The 21,942-nt window shown below is 44.2% G+C and overlaps 1 protein-coding gene across 6 annotated transcripts in view; it reads left to right on the top strand.

The window, feature by feature from the left end:
• ARHGAP12 (Rho GTPase activating protein 12) overlaps positions 1-21,942 on the top strand; it is a 240,938-nt gene that overhangs the window by 164,559 nt on the left and 54,437 nt on the right. For 2 of the 6 annotated variants that reach the window (XM_033931485.1, XM_033931488.1), the window contains 2 exons: positions 7,427-7,549; positions 13,905-14,009. In XM_033931485.1, coding sequence (XP_033787376.1) covers positions 7,427-7,549; positions 13,905-14,009 — 228 coding nt within the window. The remainder of the gene's footprint in view (positions 1-7,426; positions 7,550-13,904; positions 14,010-21,942) is intronic. The other 4 variants (XM_033931487.1, XM_033931490.1, XM_033931486.1 and 1 more) reach the window with 2 other exon arrangements.

Below are 21,942 nucleotides of genomic sequence, written 5' to 3'. Positions count from 1 at the left end.
ATCAGGCCCATTGCCTGAGCAATGGTCTCAGACTATCCCTATAACCTACCGCTACTCTTATCTGTACCCCTCAATTCCTTTATCCTCTAGGAACCTATCCAAACCTTCTTTGAAGCCTTGTAACATGCTCCGGCCTATCACAGCCTCCGGAAGCGCGTTCCATGTGTCCACCACCCTCTGGGTGAAAAAGAACTTTCTAGCATTTGTTTTAAACCTGTCTCCTTTCAATTTTTCCGAGTGCCCCCTTGTACTTGTGGTTCCCCATAATCTGAAAAATCTGTCCCTGTCTACTTTTTCTATACCCTTCAGGATCTTGAAGGTTTCTATCATGTCTCCTCTAAGTCTCCGCTTTTCCAGGGAGAACAGCCCCAGCTTTTTTAGTCTGTCAGTATATGAGAGGTTTTCCATACCTCTTATCAGTTTAGTTGCTCTTCTCTGGACTCCCTCAAGTACCGCCATGTCCTTTTTGAGGTACGGTGACCAATGCTGGACACAGTACTCCAGATGCGGTCGCACCATTGCACGATACAGTGGCAGGATGACCTCCTTTGTCCTGGTCGTGATACCCTTCTTAATGATACCCAACATCTTGTTTGCTTTTCTTGAGGCTGTGGCGCACTGTGCCGACGCCTTCAAAGACGTGTCCACCATCACTCCCAGGTCTCTTTCAAGGTTACTTACCCCTAGCAGTGATCCTCCCATTTTGTAGCTGAACATCGTGTTCTTTTTCCCTATATGCATGACCTTGCATTTCCCTACGTTAAAGTTCATTTGCCATTTTTTGGCCCATTCTTCTAGCGTCGTTAGGTCCCTTTGCAGATCTTCGCAGTCTTCCATGGTTTCAACCCTGCGGTAGAGTTTGGTGTCATCCGCAAATTTAATAACTTCGCAATTTGTTCCCGCCTCCAGGTCATTAATAAATATATTAAACAGGAGCGGTCCCAGCACCGACCCCTGCGGAACTCCGCTCGTGTACTTGGATTTCAGCAAGGCTTTTGACAGCGTCCCACACCGCAGGCTTCTAAACAAGATGAAATCGATGGGGTTGGGCGAAACAATAACTGCATGGGTCAACGATTGGCTTAGTGATAGACATCAGAGGGTGGTGGTCAACGGTACCCTCTCTGAAACATCGAGAGTGACCAGCGGAGTGCCGCAGGGCTCAGTCCTGGGTCCACTCCTTTTTAACATATTCATAAGGGACTTGACACAAGGGCTGCAGGGTAAGGTAACATTATTCGCCGATGACGCCAAACTATGCAACATAGTAAGTGAAGGCTGTTTGCAGGATAATATGACACAGGACCTTCTTGCGTTGTAAAACTGGTCCTCAACATGGCAGCTGGGATTCAATGCTAAGAAATGTAAGGTCATGCACCTCGGTAGCGGAAATCCATTCAGAACTTACACCTTAAATGGAGAAACATTGGCTAAGACCTCAGCAGAACAAGATTTGGGAGTAATCATCAGTGCAGACATGAAGGCGGCCAAACAAGTTGAAAAGGCCTCATCCAAGGCAAGACAAATGATGGGATGTATCAATAGAAGTTTCGTCAGTCGGAAACCAGAAGTCATAATGCCACTGTACAGGACCATGGTGAGACCTCATCTGAAGTACTGTGTACAATTCTGGAGGCCACATTACCGTAAAGACGTGCTTAGAGTCGAGTCGGTTCAGCGGATGGCCACTAGGATGATCTAGGGGCTCAAGGGTCTCTCGTACGAAGAGAGACTGAACAGATTGCGGCTCTACACTCTAGAGGAACGCAGGGAGAGGGGGGACATGATTGAGACATTTAAATACATCACAGGACGTGTCGAGGTGGAAGATGACATCCTTTTTCTCAAAGGACCCTCGGCCACAAGAGGGCATCCGCTTAAACTTAGAGGGGGGAAATTTAGTAGTGACACCAGAAAGTATTTCTTCACGGAAAGAGTGGTGGATCACTGGAACAGGCTTCCGGTGCAGGTGGTCGAGGCCACCAGCGTGCTTGACTTCAAGAATAAATGGGACATCTACGTGGGATCCCTACGAAGTCGAGTTAAGGAACTGGGTCATTAGCATTCAGACTTATTGGGGTGGGTCAGTAGAGTGGGCAGACTTGATGGGCTATAGCCCTTTTCTGCCATCATCTTTCTATGTTTCTATGTTTCTAAGGAAGATCTCTGGTTTTCCACATGGTTCAAACTCCCAGGATTCCAAGTAGAGAGTTGCGGGGGTCAGACATCCCACTCGTCCCTGTCAGGATCCTCTCCGTCCCCACCCATCCCCGCAAGGAATTACCTCCATCCCCGCCCGTCCCCATAAAAAGCAGCAATTACTTCTGACAGGATCATCAATTCTACAGTTTCTTTTGTGTTTGCGCTACTGTTTTCCTTGTGGAATCTTTTTGGTGGAATCCTTTTTTTGTTTTCTGTTCAGGTAATTAACTTATAAACCCCCTCTTTTACTAAGGCTGACGTGTCCATTATATTATATGGACGAACCCTGCTTCCAAAGCCTTCCATCCCCGTGGGAGTCCTGTTGGCTAGAGGGGGATCCCAGTGGGAGTCCCGTGGATTAGGGGGATTCCCGCAGGACCAGCGGGATTCCCATGATCCCCGTTCCCGTGCAGACCTCTAATTCCAACCAGCAGTAAAGGATGATGTAGTCTGAAATATTGCTGCACTCTTCCTCATGTTAACTAGCCCAGGGAGCGGTATATGTCCAAGAATCTCAATATTATCTTCGTGCTGCTTCCTCTTCCGTTGGCCCACATTGGCTTCATAAGTTCTGTTGAGGGGAGTTTTTGTGTCAGAAAACATATGAGCAGAAGCTTGAATATTTATGCTTTAGAAAAGGGATGGGGAGATTCAACTATTTAAACATTTGTATTATAAGACATTAATGAGCAAGAAAATCTTTTTCAAAGAATGGCAAACTATAGAACTGAAGTTACAAGTAGGTAATCTTAAGAGCAACATCAAGAAATACTTTCTTGCAGAAAGGGTGGTGGATGCCTAGAACACCCTTTCAGTGGTGGGATAAAACTAATGGATTCCAAAAGGCATAGGATAAACAGAGGTTCCCTATGTAGCATGAGGATGGATTTAAAGCCAAATATAAATGACTTTCTCATTTCAAAAAGGGCATAGAGGGGTGTAACCTGCTTGATGTGGAAGGTACAACTCTAGCTGCCTTATTGGGCAGACTAGTTAGACCACACTGGTTTTTATCTACTGCTATTTACTATGGGACTCATAATAAAAAAAAAAGTCTAAAAAGTGGCCTAAATGGTTACTTGGACGATCAAAAAGCCTGATCGTCCAAGTAATCAAAGCTGGTTTTAGACATATCTAAAACCAGCTTAGGCCTTTCCCCTGCCTCTAAACGCACGGAGAGAAAAGAGGCATTTTTAGAGGCGGGGAAAGGGCGGGTGGTGGGCGGGAAGTGGGCCAACCTATACCTAGGCTTACAACACGTATAACCAATACATTTGACAGGTTGCATAGTTGGCACGTATACGTTTGACTTAGACCAAGTCAAAACAAGTATAAGTGCCAAAAAAGGGGCTGCTGAGCTGATGGCGGCTGGCGCAATCAGTTCAGCGGCCCGGCAACCTACCCACCCCCACCGCAACCATCGCGGCAGGAGAGATGCCTCATCTCCCCTATCGCAATGCGATCACCCCTCTACCCAAACTGCTGCGACCCGCGGCAGGAGAAATGCCCAATCTCTCCTGCCGCGGGTTGTGGCAGTTCCTGTAGAGGCGTGATCGCATCGCAGCAGGGGAGAAAGCCAATCTCTTCTGCCATGATACATCACCCCCCCCACACCCCCGACAACCCAAGTCCTCCTGGCCACTCAACCCCCACCTCCTACAAGATCGGACAGGAGGGAGCCCAACCCCTCCTGTCCAGGCGGACCCCCTACCCCCACTAAAATAGGGGCAGGAGGGATCCCAGGCCTTCCTGTCCTCAACTCAACCCCCCCAAGACTGCCCCTCCGAACCCCTGATCGGCCCCCCACTGACACGCAATCCTACGAGCCCCCCACCCCCAATCCCACCCCCCCGTACCTGGACATCGTTGGCTGTACAGACGGGTTCCAAGCCCACCCGTCCGGCAGGCCAGCCAGCGCAAGAATGGGTCTGGATTGGCCCAGGCAGCTCAAACCCCGCCCATAGGTGGGGCCTGAGGTGCCTGGGCCAACCAGATTAGGCCCGGGAGCCTTGGCCCCTCCTGTGGGTGAGGCCTTAGGCACATGGACCCAACCTGGCCCATGTGCTTAAGGCCCCGCCCCCAGGAGGAGCCTAAGGCTCCTGGGCCTATTCTGGTTAGCCCAGGCGCCTCAGGCCCTACCTGTGGGCGAGGTTTGAGCCGCCTGGGCCAATCCGGCCCCATTCCTGTGCTGGCTGGTCTGCCGGACAGGCGGGCTTGGCCCCCGTCCGTCTGGCCAACGATGTCCAGGTACGGGGGGGGATTGGTGGTCGTGGGGTCGGCGGGTGGGGGGGGGCTCATGGGTCAGTGGGGGGGTGCCGATCAGGGGTTCGGGGGTGGTCGTGGGGGGTTGACTCGAGGGCAGGAGGGCCTGGGACCCCTTCTGCCCCTATTTTAGTGGGGGTGGAGGGTAGGGGGTCCACCTGGGCAGGAGGGGTTGGGCTCCCTCCTGCCCAATCTTGTAGGGGGTGGGGGTTGAGTGGCCAGGTGGGCTTGGGCTCCCTCCTGGCCGGATTGGACTTGGCGGGGGAAGGGTTTGGGGATCGCGGGGCAGGAGGGCTTGGGCTCCCTCCTGCCCCAAATGTAATCAGGGGTGCCGCGGGGCAAGATGGCTTTTGCTTCCTCTTGCCCCGATGTCGTGGGGGGGGGTGTGGATTCTCCTGGCTCCTCCGCCTAAAAGCCCTTGTTTTGGACGTTTGGGGCTTAGGCTTTTTTTAGATTATATAGTATAAGTTTAGATGTAGTGGTGTTCTGGGTGTTTAAACAGCTGAACGTAGAGGCAGGCCAGTATAAAAAAAAATCTCCTTTTGGACGTATTTTTTGATAATGGACATTTTCCCTGCTTCTACTTTCAACGTTTAAGGCCTTAGGCCAAAAGGGGACTTAGACATTTTTATGATTATGCCCCTCTATGTTACTATGTATGTCTAGAGTTGAAAGGGCTTCCAAATTCACGAGGCAGCCAGGAATACTAAGGCCCACAAATTATCTCCCAAGGAGAGATGCTCATACCTTGGATTTTTCAGAATGCTATGCCCTTTCCATATATTTCGTTACCAGCTCTTCTGGAGCCAGTATACTCAAAGACTTTTTGCATAAGATTGAAGAGCTTACAGATTTTCTCCTTCAGAATAAATTTGCAGAAATGGTCAGGTTGATCTTTGATATTTTTAAGTTGATCAGCAATAGATGGGTGTTCAAAACTACCCTAAAGTTTCTTCCTAACTTACTGTCAGCTTTCCACCTTAATCCAGTCAATCATGGTACCAACAATATTGAATATACTTGATATGCTTTGAATTGCAAAAGAGACTAAGTCTTCTACCTGTATTAGACTAAGTCTTTTTAGAAAGCTGTTTGTTATTTTGAAACTAAAACACCTATGACTGCCACTGCCAAACACAACTTATCCAGTTAACTGGTCAATTGCATCTCCTTCACATACGTTTGAGCAGGCCACATCTAGTGGAGCATGTCAAGGCTCTTAATGTCAGAGCCATAGCTTCATCAGTAGCACACATGAAGGTCAGCCTCTATGAAGAAGATGTGCAAAGCTACAACATGGATTTTGATTCATATATTTCATATCAATATTATTGGGAACAAATTCTAAACAGGACAGTAGGCTTGTTTAGACTATTCTGCATAGTCTTTGAGGTTTGGAATCTAACTCCATCCACCTCCAGGGCCCATTTTACTGACTTCTATTCTTTGAGCAAAATAAGTACATTAACAAACAAACCTAAATGAATGCAGATGAAAAAGACTTATTGTAACAAACGAAAAAAACAAACAAACATTTTGGCAGTATCTTTGTTCCCCGTTCCTTTTTTGGTTAATGTTTACTGTAGCTAGGAAGTCCCAATTGTGAAGACTCCACATGCTGTTTGTCCTCTGAGAAAGCCAGGATGCTTTTTTCTAAAATAAGCTATTTGATAACTGATGAAGCTTTTCGTGGTGGTGATGTACAGGAAGTGATGCTCAAAGTGTTGCAAAATGCTTCTAAAATATTATTTGAGGGCATTGTTTTCCGGTGTGGGTTCTGTAGGACATCACCTACATTGAGAACTTGCATCCTGCTGACCTATGGAGAACAGCTGCTATAGGTAAGTAACTTGGTTTTTCTCTACTTTAAGTATAACAGCAACTTGCAGTTTAGTAATAGCAGTTCAAATTACTTGAGAAGCAATCTTTTTAGTTCTTATCTTCTCATATACTTGTTGGGGGGAATTCTTATAAACTCTTCCATGTGTGAGGAGAAACCCCCAGATTTAATAAATCCTTCACTAGCAAAGTCTGAGAAGCATCTTGTCCTAAAAGAACTGTAGATACCAGCTCATCCTAGAACAAAATAAATAAAAGTTTATTTAAATACTGTCATAACTGGTGTCTAGGCAGTTTAAAAAAAGAATAAGAGATTGCAATCCTAATAAAATATAGTAAAAAAGGAAAATACAAAAATCAAAAGCTTAAGAGTAACCATACTTGGTCAGACCAAAGGTCCTTCTAACCCAGCATTCTGTTTCCAATAGTAGCCAATCAAGCTAATTGTTGGAACCGCACTTACTCCCTCCTCCCCCAGCGAACTCTGTGCATGGACAGTGCAAGCAGTAATTCACATGCTGCACGTGGCTGGCCCACAAACCTTCCCTCTGATGTCAACTTTTGACATCGGAGAGGAGGTTTCCGGGTCAGCTGCTTACGTGTAGCATCTGAGTCGCGTCTCTACACAGAGTTCGCTGGGGGCGGAGGGAGTGAGTGTGGTTCTATCGAGTAACTGAATCGGCTTTGGGGGGGGGGGTGATGCCTGGCAGCAGCTTCAGCGGGGGAACAGGTGGGCAGGCAGGGATCCCGGTGGCAGTAGCTTCTACTGATGAGCAGGGAATATCCTCCGCAGTGGCCAGGCCACAATTGGCCCGCATACCCCCTAAGGGAACTGTTATTAACCATTATAACTATAAATTTATATTCTAAATGTTCGGCTGAATTTAGAAAAACAAGTTATCTGTGCAAATGCCATAAATACTTCAATGTGTGGGGTAGATTAATTGAAATCTATGCATTGAAAATCCAAATGTCCAAATTGTGATTTTTCTCTGTAGTGTTTGCTGCTTCTGTTCCAGTATATTACTTTTGTATGTTGCTTGATTTGCTAGTTTCACTTGTACATCTTCTTGCTGTGTGAATTGATTTGTGACCTTCATTTTTCTTCCCTTTTTTCATCAAGTCTTTTTGCACATGGTGCTCGATCCCTGAGCTGCTCTTCTCGCTGTTAGCCACCTGGAAAAATTCTGTTAGCCATCGGCCTGCCATCTGCTATGTAAACTACAATCGTGTTTCTGCTATCACTGTATGTGTACACTTGCATGCTGGTTGCCACCATATTATTTTTACTACCATAACCTTTTTGTTTATTATTCTTATAGCAGTTTTTGGTTGATTGACTTTGAGTATTTTTTCCATAAAGGCAAAATGAGAAAACCATGTAAGAATATTTGACCTTTAGTCCATGAATAAATATATTTGACTTGGGCATTTAACATTTTTTTACATGTCCAAAATGAGCCTTATTTGTATTGCTGCTTCTTTCATGTGATGTTTTATACATTTTTTCTTGCTTTTTATACTAAAATATAGAGGGGCATTTTCAGTAGGACAACTAAATCTGAGTTTAGACATTTTGTGGAACATGCACAAAAATCCAGTACTAAAGGAGGCCCATTTTCAAAATTTCAAGACGTCTATCTTGTTTTTTCGAAAATGAATGTGCTCTGTGCATCTATCTTTCTGAATCATTTTTGGGGAAAAAGCATGTAGAAAAATGTGCACAAAACAAACCATTGGGATTTAAGAGGGGCCAGCATTTTTAGTAGACTGACCACACAGTCATCCCAGCAGAGCAGCGGGGCACTGCAGTGAACTTCACATAAAAAGTTTCAGGTATACATCTCACCATAACCTCTTTATAGTGTATGGTGAGCCCTCCAAAACCCACTGTACCCAAAAGTACATCACACTAATAGCCCTTATTCCTGCAGGTGTTACCTATAACTCGTATGTGGGAACAGTGAGATTAGGATGGCATTTTGAAGGCTCACAAATTCTACCATAAGTGTAGTGGTTAGAGTGGAGTATGGGCCTGAGACCCCATCTCTATGGTCCAATGCACTGTCAACTAGGCTTCTCCAGGAACCTGCTTTCTGTTCTACTAGGACTGGCCATAATATCTGAAGCTGTCATACAGGCAGGTATATACTGTTTCATTCACATCTTTGGGGTGGGGGGGGGAGGGGGATCAGGTGACCACTGAAGGGATTTTTGGGGGGAGGGTGTCATCCATCCCTCCAGTGATCAGATTGAGCACCTTTTGGCACTTACTACTTGTTAAACAGGTATAGCCTCAGAAGTCCAAATTATGCTCGGAACATATTCTTAAATGTTTGATTATGGCAGAGAAACATCCTAGTCATAAGCCCATCCTAGTCCTGTCAACACCATGCTTCTAACTTGCCCCTTTGAGATTTAGACAAACTGCAGATGAACTGTATGTTCTAGACCAGGGGTGGGCAATTCCGGTCCTCGAGAGCCAAAGGCAGGTCATGAATATCCTGAAAACCTGACCTGCCTTTGGCTCTCGAGGACCGGTCTAGAACATACAGTAGGTTTCAAAAATAGTGAATTGGGAAGGTTTGGCGAGAAAAAAGTCCATCTATCCCTTTATGCTACTTTTTGGATTTTCTTTTATGAAAATGTGCCCCATAGTCTATTAATTCTTTAATTTTTATATACACGGCTAATGACATCACTTAACTGCCAAGAAAATTTTAACCACTGCTTATGGAATCATTTTAATTAAACCAATATAGCCAAGTGATAGCTTAATTTTTTTAACCTAAAGAAAGCTAGAGAGTAATGAGAAATAAAACACTTTCTGTAAGAATAGAGAAAAATATCCATATCTAGTGAAGCTGTATCAAAATAAAAATCACAAACAGAAGGTTATAATGTTTTTAAGACGGAGAGTTGGGAAAAAGTTTAGACAAGTTGTAAATATATTCTAAATGAAAATATAAGAAATGTTTGGATATGTTTGGATTAATTTGGAAATTAGATATAAAGACTAATGAAACAATAGCCAAGAACCAGGCAAGGTGATATTTTCAGCAATATATATAGTGCTGTTACATTGAAGGGGCTATTTTTGTCTACAGAAAAATAAGATTACTTTCACTATGATTTGATTGCAGATGCTATAGTAAAATGTTATATTTTCGTATGAAACACCATGATTTAATTTTCATATAGTCTGCTGGTAGACAACTGCTAGTAATCTATATCTGTCTATAGCTAACAGGGCAATTTGTGATACCTGTTGGGAACCTAAAGGATATATACATATGAGGTAGTATGCAGGGCTAACCTACTGTGAGACTAAGAGGACTTGAAACAACATGATGCAAGGCACAGAGAGCTATTGTTTGTGGAGGGCATACCAGGTAGGATAGAGAAATTATACTGTCTTTATTCTTGAGGAGGGGGTAACATGCCTGGCACATAGGTGGTGAGGTTGGGCTGGGAAGGTGTCATCTGCAGGAAAAGGGGAGTCTGGATCCTTTGGTAAATTTCACTTGGTAACAGCTAGTAAATAAGCTTTTGACTCTTCAGAGGTTATCTTGTCTTTCTATCATATAATGTTCTTGTCTGTTTGAAAACAAATGCATTAGGAATGTCAGGATGCCACCCATGCAGTAGTTGAGCATGATTTTTTAATAGTCTGGCTTAGTGGAAAGAAAACTGCAATGAAATTAATACCTCCCAATACATTACATTTTATTATTTATACATGGCACAGAGAGTTCAAATGAAGTTTATGTACAGAAAGCTAAGAGTTGAACAATTCTCTTTCCGCAGTTAAACAGATCTCATGCTTTAGTTTAAACACACTTGACTGCAAGGTTCAAGTTTCATCCATTCTGCCCCAAAAGACAAGACTGCACTTTCCACTCTGCGTAGGTTGTAGTCATTCATGCTTAAACACTAGTTGGCAATTTTGCCATCATGCCAACCTTATATCAACAGATGCATAAGATGCAGTTTTGGGACAATTATTTTACAACCAAAAGTATCGCTAACAGTATTTAACTTGTTAATCTCAACATGCACAGCACCCTTGCTGGTAGCATATGATAAAATGATATATTTGATCTTCATTTGTTTTTTGCCATTTGTGGGACACAGACTGTAGAAGTCCATATGGCATTGGCCTTGGTTCCCAACTATTTGTCCAACAGAATACTTCAACAGCCATGTTTTGTCTTAGCCCTCCTATTTAGGCAACCGTTGTGCTTATCCCACTTATTTTTGAATTACTTCACTGTTTTTGACTCCACCACCTCTCCTGGAAGGACATTCCAGGCATCCACAACCCTCTGTGAAAAAGTATTTTCTGAATTTACCCCCCAAGTCTACCACCCTGAAATCTTCATTCATGTCCTGTAGTTCTACTGTCTCCGTGTTTCTGGAAGAAGTTTGTACATCAGATAATTACTTAATTTTAACAAATAGTTTGACATATTTATATATTACTGAATCTTTAAGAAGCACAATGAATGTGCTGCTTATTTGAGTAATTGGGTTTGTTTTACCATCGGGTCAAAATGGAAATAAGTTTGGGAAGCACTGCTCTAAAATTCTTCAGGCTCTTCCCTTCAAGGTCCTACACTGGGTACCCCAGATCTCTCAGGAACTCCTGCAGTACACTTTACAGAAGACAGTTATTTCGAAAATACAATATTTCTTGAACTTTAAATTCCATGTCAGTGCATCTAGACTCATATATCCAAATTATCAGTCATCAGCACATGTACCCTATAGGAAGAGAGGGAAATACCAGAGATCTCCCAGAATTATTCAGTCTCCCTTGCTGACTGACCAATATGTATCAGTTCCAGTTCTTTAGTTTATCATGGACTTCTGACTGTTTTTGAAATGGAATACACTTTCTTTGTCCACCAACATTTATCAGTTATATCAAAAATCACTTACAACTTTCAGGCTTAACAGCAGACTCTGGTTGGGTTCCTCAGAGGCCCACTGGAAAACAGCTGTTGTAGTAATCAGCAAGGTATTCACCACTTTTCTCCAGACAGGAGGGGCAGAAGATGTAGGATTTGAAAGGCCGGGGGGGGGGGGAGGGAAGGTAGAAGAAAAAAAAGAAATTGGAGCGGAAAATACTTAACCTAGTTATCTAGAAGTCCAAGTTGTTCCAGTTACAAACAGGGAGGGGAAGGACAGATGGATTTGCAGCACTATTTTAGTGCAGAGCAGGGGCATAGACAACATTGGATTTTTAGGTGGCCCAGGTAGATTGGGAGGGGGCAATACATTTCCTCTCCTCCCCGCCACATTCATTACCTTTGCTGGCAGGGATTTTCATTGCCTGCAAGCCAATGAAATCTGCTGCTGGAACTGACCCAGCTCTGCCTCAGGGAAGAAGTCAGCATACTCCCATACTTCCACTGACATCATTATTCCTTGTGCAAACTGAGCATGCAGGAGGAATACTGATTTCGGTGGAAGAAAGGGAGGCTGCTGACGTCTTCCCTACTTGGGGCAGTTCTGACAGCCAGTTAAAGGGTGCTCCAACTGGGGAGGGGACCTGAGCCAAAGATGGAGGGGACTAGGCCCCCTTTCTCACCACTGGTGCAGAGCAGGCAGCAGCAGCTGCAGGCTAAGGACCAAACGTGCCAGCCTACTGGCACTTGTTTAGGCTTCTGCTATTGCTGGTTCTTCTGTCAGCAGCATTGGCTACTTTGCCCCTTTCCTCTTTGAGGGGAGGGTGTTCAAAGTAAACTGGGCCTGCAACATTTCATTTAGACTGGTTTTAGCTATCTAAATGCCATTTTGCAGGTAATATACACAATCGTTTGGCATGGAAGCAGTGACCAAACGTCCTATGTTAATGAATTTGCTGGTATTGGAATGAGCTCATTAGCAATTCCCTCCAGTGTTCAGAAAAACGTTGCAAGGAAAACTCATACCCTAATGGCTAAAAACTGCCTACAGCTCTAAGCCGTTGATGGGGTCGCTTGTTAAATTTCCTGTCAGGTGCCTGAGCATTGGTTGGCACGAAACAAACAAGAAGAGAAAAATCTTGCCTTACTGTGGAAATAGTACAAACCAAAAGGCAAGAGAGATGTCCTTTCAACTGAAAATATCTCTATTACTGACAAGAAAATCAATACAGAAGCAATTCTGAGCCTCCATCCCCCAACCTATAAATAATCTCTGGTGGTCCAATGAACTCTTCCCAAAAACCCCTTCCAAAGAAAATATCCTGGAGGTCCAGTAGGCCCACCAACCCAACCGGTGGACCCTGGGCTGGGCTGGGATGAGCCGGACCCCCTAGTAAACACTGGCCCTGATGGTCTAGACTAGAGGCAGATCTTGTTGGACAAATCTGATCAATTTCTTTGACTGGATGACCAGAGAATTAGATAGAGGGAGAGCGCTAGATGTGGTATATGTAGATTTTAGCAAAGCCTTTGACAGTGTTCCACACAGGTGTCAAATAAAATTAGTTCCCTCAGTATGGGTGCCAGAATGACAGATTAGGTGAGAAACTGAATTGATTCTTACAGAAAGTGGAATTCTAATCCGTCGTCATAAGTTTTAACTAATCATTGAACCTTCTGTCATTTTTAGAATGCTATTAACCTTTTTCTTTGCTATTCTGAACTAAACATACTAGTGCTATTAGCTTAATTTAAACTCATGAGAATTAAGAAAATAAGAGCAGCCTGTAGTGAAAACTTAATAACAGAATGAATTGTAAAGTTACCAAATTTGAACATCAACATGCTTACCTTTCCACAGATTCAGAACTCTTATGTTGACACTTAAATGTTTTTGAGGAAAAAAATATTTTAAGTATGGATGTTTCAACAGCCAGTGTTAAAATGTTATGAAAACACTCAATTATTAATCCCTAGTAGCTTCCCATTTTAAGCATTTATAAGTGTTTTGATTAGCTCAGTGCATCCCAAACTGCATCCTGTGTGGGCAATCCATAAAATCTTTATTGGACTGTGCCTCTGGGAGGATCAAACACATTGTAGCCTTGTGAATGAGGTCATGGCCACAGAAAGATGAATTAGATGGTTTTGTAATTGATATCTATTGCACTGATTTAACATATTCATGCACCCTTCTTCCTACTTCATTAACCTTGTGACCATTGCTGTGGAGTAGGTATACCAAACCTTCAATTCTGAACACCTCTATTTTCTATCTCCGACTCCAGCTGCAACTCCTATTGAGATTAGGCTTTACATTTTTTTTGTTCTGGATCTATACTGGTAAATATAACTTTAGATCCAGGTCAGAGATATAAAATAACAAATTTGTTATACATTATAATGTAAGTGTTTATTTTGAAATTGGAATCGGTACATTTTTACCAACCCCAACTCTACCCAAAATTGTTTCGTAGTCAGACTCCACGGCTTTGCTTATTACTCAGTAAAAAAAACAGGATTTTGTTGTAAAATAGCTTTCCTTGTCATCCTTTTTAAAACAAATTACTATGATCAGAGGATCAGAGTGCATACCTGTAGAATTTAGCAAAGCAGTGAGTTCCCAAGAAGTTCCAAAAGAAAGCTAAAAGTTAACAAAAAAACCCTATCTTTTTGACCTCTTATTTTCAGAAGTTTGGCAGCAATCAGTCTAAACCAGAGTTTACAGTGGATCTCAAAGGAGCTGTTATTGAATGGGCTTCAAAGGACAAATCCAGCAAAAAGAATGTCATTGAGGTAAAGTCATCCATTTAAGAATATTATGTTTTCTTATTAAAGTTTCTTTAGCATAGCAATTTGGCCTATTAAATGATGAAAGTTGAACATAAAGAATCAATATTTCTCTTAACATCACTGTCAGCAGCAGTGAAAGGATATATAGGGGTTTCTTTATCACCTCTCCAGGCTGATACAGCCTCACTGATGGATAATAGCTTACTGAGACCAAACTTTGCTTGTAGTATTAATAGCAGTAGCTCCCTCTAGCAAACCAATCTTTGCTCAGTCTCTCAGCAGGTGAAGGTGAGCTGTGCTAGTCTCCCCTTAATTAGGCCTGTTGGAATTTGTTTAGCACTCCTTGTCCTCATTCTTGTGCCGAACTGAGCTTGGGGGGGGGACCCTGTTTGGGGTTCTGCCCGACCTGAGGGTGTCACACTCGGGTCATGAGTTGAGTCCCACCCTCTACCTTCCCATATTTTTGTAGAGGTGCATCAGCAGTAGCAAGCCTTGCCACCGATTACCGGCTTAGAGCAGGGGTGCCCACACTTTTTTGGCTTGTGAGGTACTTTTAAAATGACCAAGTCAAAATGATCTACCAAAAATAAAATTTAAAAAAACACAAAGCACCCTGTACACAGAGAAAATGTTAATTATCATTTGTATTTGGGGGTTTTATCAGAGGTCAAGGCAGATGACTTTAAAATATGCAATGTCACCTCAGTAACAACTATACAAAAATAGACAAATATACCCCCTCCTCTTTTACTAAACCGCGATAGCAGTTTTTAGTGCAGGAAGTTGTGCTGAATGCCCTGAGCTGCTCCCGATGCTCATAGGCTCCCAGCGCTAAAAAACGCTATTGCGGTTTAGTAAAAGGGGGCCATAGTGCAAAATATAGGCAGCAGATATAAATTCTCAAAATGGACACATTTTGATCACTAAATTGAAAATAAAATCATTTTTCCTACCTTTTTGTCTGGTGATTTCATGAGTCTATGGTTGCACTTCTTCTGTAAAGCCAATATTTATTTATTTCTGCCTTTCTTTCTCTCTCCCCCTGCCCCCTCTTTATTTCTGTCTTTCTTTCTCTCTATCCCTGCCCACTCTTTCTTTCTCTCTCCCCCTGCCCCCCAAGCCATCGTGTCAATTTCTCCACTTCCCCGATTCTTTCCCTACCCCCACCCCAAGCCACCAACGCGATTTCTCCCTGCTGCATCCCCAAGCCAGGCCTGGCACGTACAAGTGTCAGGCCCATAAGACTTCACCTCTAACGTCAATTCTAATGTCAGGGAGGAAATTCCGGGCCAGCCAGGCAGTGATTGGCTGGCCCAGAACTTCCTCTTCGACATAAGAATTGACGTCGGAGGTGAAGTTTTGTACGTCCGGCGTTTGTACGCGCCAGGCCTGGCTTGGGGAAGCAGCAGGGAGAAAAAGATCGCAAAGGCAACGCGATCAACTCGTGTTGCCTTTACAATATACTGGTCGATCGTGATCGACCATTTGGGCACCCCTGCCTTAGAAAGCCAGTGGAGTCTGTTGTGACAGAAAAAAAAAATCCTGAGGCAGTGCTGGTCCGAAGGGATCTTTCTGTGCTTTATAATTGATTTTTCTTTGTTAACTTGCAGCTAGGTCGTGTATTGCGCAATGAGTACTTTTTAAAGCGAAAAAGTGCTCATTGTGCTTCAGATGTGAGGCAGCCGCAGCCAGCCTGTGCATGTGGTGTGCAGGCCACCGCGAAGGGGAATCCTCGTCGGCATCGGGTTCCAGCGTTCAGGGATCCTCTTCATGAGTGCCTCGCACGCTGACAGCGGTAAAGTCCGGGCTTTCCTCGCCCACAAAGGGATTCCCCTAGCCACTGACACCAGCTTGGGGAAGTTATTCCTGCCAGATGCCTGCATGGTCAAGTTCCAGTCGCAGATTTGCTTTCTGATGGCATCCCCGTGTCCTTGGGCTCAGGGTTTTTTCCAGGTCTTGGGGTCCATGGCGGCCTCCCTGGATGTCGTTCTGTGGGCATGCTCTGCTTCAGTGGTGGTTGCCCCAGGTACACAAATTGGACTCTCCCATTCCTCTTCATGGGTTAGTTTGTCGAAGTCTCCGTTGTTGGCTCCAGTCTTCCAATCTGGTGCAGGGGGCGAGTCTGGATCAGCCCCAGTGACAGTTCTTATCATGGACACCAGTCTCCTTGGTTGGGGAGCTCAGTGACTCGGTCGCTCAGCTCAGGGCTGCTGGTCTCAGGAGGAGGCTTCTTGGTTGATAAATATTCTGGAGACCAGGGCAATCTGGCTGGTGATGCTAGCATGCCAGATTTTGTTGACAGGCAAGCCTGTGTGGGTTCTCTCGGACAATGCTACGGCGGTAGCTTATGTCAGTCATTAGCGGGGAACCAGGAGCCGTCTTTTGCAGGAGGCGGCTCTGCTCATGGTGTGAGCAGAGTCTCATCTTCTGGATATCTCAGTTTCCCACATTGCAGGGTTGCAAAATGTCCAGGTGAACTTCCTCAGTCATTACGTGCAAGATCCCGGAGAGTGGTGTCTCGGTCCCACAGCCTTTGAGTTAATTGTATAGGCTTGGGATCAGCCAGTCCAGGACCTGATGGCCACGAGTGTCAACACCAAAGTGCCTCGTTTCTTCAATTGGTGCAGAGATGTTCAGGCTGAGGGGTTGGATGCTCATGTGCAGCTCTGGCCAAGAGCAAGTTTCCTGTATGTATTTCCTCCATGACCAATGGTGGACAGAGTTATTCTTCGCCCTGTAGTTCTGGTGGCTCCGGACTGGTCCAGGAGCCCATGGTATGCGGATTTGGTTTGTCTTCTGGTAGTAGATCCTCTTCCGCTGCCTCTCTTGCCCGATCTTCTGTCTCTTGGGGTCTCAGAGGCTTTCCATTTCTCAGACTTATGTGCATGTTAGCGTATTTTTGAAGAGTGGTGTGATGCACGGGGGATGATTTCCTTTTGCGCTTCTTTGCTTCACATCTTTGATTTTATGCAGGATGGCCGGGTTTCCTGTATGTATTTCCTCTGTGGCCGATGGTGGGCAGAGTTCTTTGCTTTGCTCGGCACCCCGGCCGTGTAATTGTGGTAGCTCCCTTGGTACACAGATCTGGTTCGTCTTCTGGTGGTAGATCCTCTTCCACTGCAGGTCTTGGAGGCTTTCCATTTCTTGGCCTTATGTGCATGTTGGCATATTTTTGAAGAGTGGTGTAGTGCATGGGTGGGTGATTTCCTCTCGCGCTTCTTTGCATCACATCTTGGGTTTTTTGCAGGATGGCCTGGATAGGGGGCTGGCCTTGTCTTCTTTCGGGTTCAGCTGGTGGCTTTGTCTGCGTTTCGCAGTTTGCTGCACGGTAAGCATTTAACTTCTTTCCTGGACGTAGTTTGCTTTTTGGGGGCGACCAATTTGATTCGGCCTTCGGTTCCAGCCTGGGATCTCAATCTGGCCTTGTCCATGCTTGTGCGGCGCCCTCCTTTTGAGCCCCTGGGTTTCTCGTTAAAGGATCTTACTCTCAAGGCAGTGTTCCTGGTGGCCATTACTTCTGTGAGATGAGTTTCTGAGTTGCAGGCTTTCTCTTGTAGGCCTCCCTTCCTGGAGTTTTTCTAGGGAATGGGTTTGTGGCCTGTTCCTTCCTTTCTGCCAAAGGTGGTCTCACCTTTTCATGTCAACCAGTCCGTGGTCCTTCTGGTCTTGGGTAGTCAGGAGGGTTCCTCAGAACAGAGACAGTTGCGCAAGTTGGATGTCTTAAGGTCCTTTGCTGTTATGTTCAGCGAATCTAGGAGTACCGGAAGTAGGATCATCTTTTTGTCGTCTTGGCGGGTCCACATAAGGGGGACGGTGCTTCCTAGGCTACCATTGCACGCTGGGTCAAGGAGACTATCGCTTCTGCGATCTTCTTCAGTCAAAGCCTGTTCCGGGATTTCTCAAGGCTCATTCCACTTGGGGTCAGGCAGCTTCTTGGGCTGAGTCTTTTCTGGTGCCTCCAGTGGATATCTGTAAGGCCGCGGTTTGGTTTTTTGTGCTTTCCTTTGTGCGGTACTACAGTGTGGATGTTCAGGCACATTGGGACACGGTGTTCGGTGAGTGTGTTCTGGTGGTAGCCCTCCAGGGGTCCCACCAGTGATCCCACCCGTGATGGGTACTGCTTTGGTGCATCCCATCAGTGAGGCTGTACCGGAGAGGTAATAAAGGAGAAATTAGGTTATTACTTGCTAATTTTCTTTCTTTTAGACTCTCCAGACTGGTACAGCATCCTACCCTATCTGTCTGTCTGTTCTTGAAGTTTTTTTCGTGTGAAAATTTTGTCTTTTCTGCGGGTTCTAGTATTTTTCTAGAGCCGGGAAGACTAAAGAACAGTAGCTATGGGTCAGCTGGCGAGCTATGGGGACCTTTCACTGCAGGGGCTTGTTCTATGCACTTTCCAACAGTATTCCTATACGTTTAGTTTATTACTCCTGTTTGGAGTGGTGTTACTGTTAAATATTAGCACTTCTTAGTTTTGCTTGGCTATTCGGCAGACTGGCTTGCTAGAGGGAGCTATGGCTATTAATACTACAACCAAAGTTTGGGCTCAGTCTCCACCTGCTGGGTCAAAGTGAGCTATTACCCATCAGTGAGGCTGTACCGGTCTGGAGAGTCTAAAAGAAAGAAAATTAGCAGGTAAGAACCTAATTTCTACTTTTCTTTCAGCTGCAAATTGTAGAATTGAGTGTGTCATGCATGTGAACACCAAATTTCACTTACAGTGCCTTATGAGGATAATTTAATAGCAACTCACACATGGGTAAAAAGTTCAAGTAGGTACCTCAGATTGCCTACAATACTTGTGGGTAAATGCACCAATGTACATCAACAACTGTTTGGCATAAATTTACATATGCAAGGTATATGTATAATCATATTTTATAAAATACAGCATACATTGTTTGCACTGTTGCCTGTTACACCCAAACTCCTTCCTCAAACGTGGCTACACTGGGTCACAATTAAATAGGCTTGAAAATTCTCCATGATAACTTTATGCCCATGTAAGCCCCAGTGTAATTTCATAAAGCCCCTTTTTTACCTGATGAATTAAATTAACCCCTGTAAATTTTCACACCTTCTTACGTGTCTCTGTTGTGTAAAAAGAAAATTGAAAGTAGGCCTTTAGATTGGCAACAGGGGATGTGTAAGATACTACAGCTCTGACTGCTTAGATGATTTGAAAACTTATAAAGAATAGTGCATTCCAAGGCAATTCATAGAAAAAATGAAGGCAGATAAAGACAATATGGGCCTATCTTGTCTGCCTAACTATGCCATCTACTAAACAGAGATTCAACATATTTGTCCTGAGCTTTCTTGAATTCAAACACACTTTTTTTTTCTCCACCACCTCCACCTGGAGGTCATTCCAAGTATTCATAGAAATAGGATGGCAGATAAAGGTCAAATAGCCCATCTTGTCTGCCCAGCCCTAGTAATCATTATCTCTTCCTCTTTCTAAGAGATCCCAGATGCCTATCTCACGTGCCTATCTTGAATTAAGACACAGTCTCTGTCTCCACTACTTCCTCCGGGAGACACTTCTGCTCATCTACCACCCTTTCTGTAAAAAAGTATTTCCTTAGATTACTCCTGGGCCTATCACCTCTTAACTTCATCCTGTGCCCTCTCATTCCAGAGCTTCCTTTCAAATGAAAGAGACTCGACTCATGCACATTTATGCCCCATAGGTATTTAAACGTCTCTTATCATATCTCCCCTCTCCTACCTTTGCTCCAAAGTATACAGATTGAGATCTTTAAGTCTGTCCCCATATGCTTTATGATGAAGACTACCCACCATTTTAGAAGCCTTCCTTTGGATCGACTCTATCCTGTTTATAATCTTTTTGAAAGTGCAGTCTCCAGAATTGTACACAATATTCTAAATGAGGTCTCACTAGAGTCTAATACAGAGGCATCAATACCTCCTTTTTCCTACTGTCCATTCCTCTCCATGTGCACCCAAGCATTCTAGCTTTTGTCATCAACTATTCAAACTGTTTGGCCACCTTAAGATTATCACATACTATCACACCCAAAATCCTGCTCCTCTTTTGAGCACAAAAGTTCTTCATCCCCTAAACCAGTGGTCTTCATTGCAAGGCCCGCAAGCCAATGGCGGACACTGAGACCTCTGTGGCTGGAAGAATATTATACCCCTGTCAGGATCTGACACTTTTTGTTTCAATTGCTTCAGTTTTGCAGTCTTTGGGCCTGAACAACGTGAATGAAATAAACACACTGCCTTCGGCGGCCCTGGAAGCTTTCCTCTGTTACAGCTTCCTGTCCCCATGGTAAGAAGCTGTAGCAGAGAGAAAGCTTTAGGGCTACTGAAGGCAATATGTTTACTTCATTCATGCTGCCCAGGGCCTGAAGATTGCAGGACTGTAGCTCTGAAAACAAAAAGTGCTGGAACCTTATAGAAGGTGGGGGAGAAGGAAAGGGGAAGAAGATACCTAACCTCTGTAGGAAGAAAGATGGGGAGGAAAGGGGAAGGGCGGAGAAAGGGAGGAGATGGTGCGTCCAAGAGGATGATTTCCACATGGTTTGCCTCTTGTATCTCCTTCTGTTATGCTCAGGCTGGGCTCCAACTGGCGAGTTGTGTCATAGCTCACAAGGTCAGAGCTATGGCAATTTCAGTTGCTTTCCTTCACTCGACCCCTATTGATGTAATCTGTAAAGCTGCTACTTGGTCCTCAGTTCATACATTCACATCACACTACTGTCTGTAATCTTACTCAAGACAGTATGGTCACTTCGGCCTAGCAGTATTGCAAAATTTATTTTCCTAATGGCCAACTCTCCCTCCATTCCATCATAGTAAGCTAGGGAGTCTCTCACATGTGAGAATATGCTGCCTGCTTGTCCTGGGATAAAGCACAGTTACTTACAGTAACGGGTGTTATCCAGGGACAGCAGGCAGATATTTTCACAACCCACTCACCTCCCCTGGTTGGCTTCTTAGCTTGCTTACTGAACTGAGGAGCTGCGAGCAGCATCAGGCGGGAATGCACTCACACATGCATGGTAAGGGCAGTTCGTGAACTTTCTCAAGTTCTTAAAGTGGCGATGCACTTTTAAAACTATCCATACCGGGGCTCCGTGGATGACGTCACACACATATGTGAGAATATCTGCCTGCTGTCCTTGGATAACACCTGTTACAGTAAGTAACTGTGCTTTCTCATTAATCTTTGCTTATGTATTCTGTATGTTTTATCATTTTGTTCTTTATAATAGTCTCTACCATTTTGTCTAATACTGATGTTATGCTCATTTGTCTATAATTTCCCGGATCACCTCTGGAACCCTTGTTAAAAATCAGCATCATGATGACCACCCAGTACTATACTGGATTTTAATTACATATTACTAACAATAGCTCTGTGAGTTCATTTTTCAATTCTATCAGCACTCTGGGACGTATATCATCCAGTCCAGGCAATTTGCTACTGTTTAGTTAGTCAATTGAACCATTACGTCTTCCAGGATTATAGAGATTTGTTTGTTTCTCTGATTCATCAGCATTGAATACCATTTCTGGCACTGGTAACTCCCCCACATCTTCCTCAGTGAAGACTAAAGCAAAGAATTCATTTAATCTCTGTTACGCCTTCCCTAGCTTCTTGCTTTTAATATACCTAAAAATTTTTTTACTATATGTTTTTGCTTCCAGTGCAATCTTCTTTTTAAGGTCTCTCTTTGTGCCTTGCATTTGACTTGCCATCCCTTGTACTATTTACAATTATTTTCAGTCGGATCCTTCTTCCACTTTCTGAAGGATTCTCTTTTAGCTCTAATAGCTTCCTTCACCTTGCTTGTTAACTACACTGGCTGCTGTTGGTCAATCTTTCTCCTTTTTTTAATACATGGAATATATCTAGTCTGGGATTCCAGGGTAGTATTCTTGAATAACATTCACGCCTGATGTA

This window comes from Geotrypetes seraphini, chromosome 2 (assembly GCF_902459505.1).
Source record: "Geotrypetes seraphini chromosome 2, aGeoSer1.1, whole genome shotgun sequence".
NCBI classification, from domain to species: Eukaryota; Metazoa; Chordata; class Amphibia; order Gymnophiona; family Dermophiidae; genus Geotrypetes; species Geotrypetes seraphini.
The sequence above is the reverse complement of the archived record's forward strand: the minus strand, read 5'-3'. Positions and strand labels throughout refer to the sequence as shown.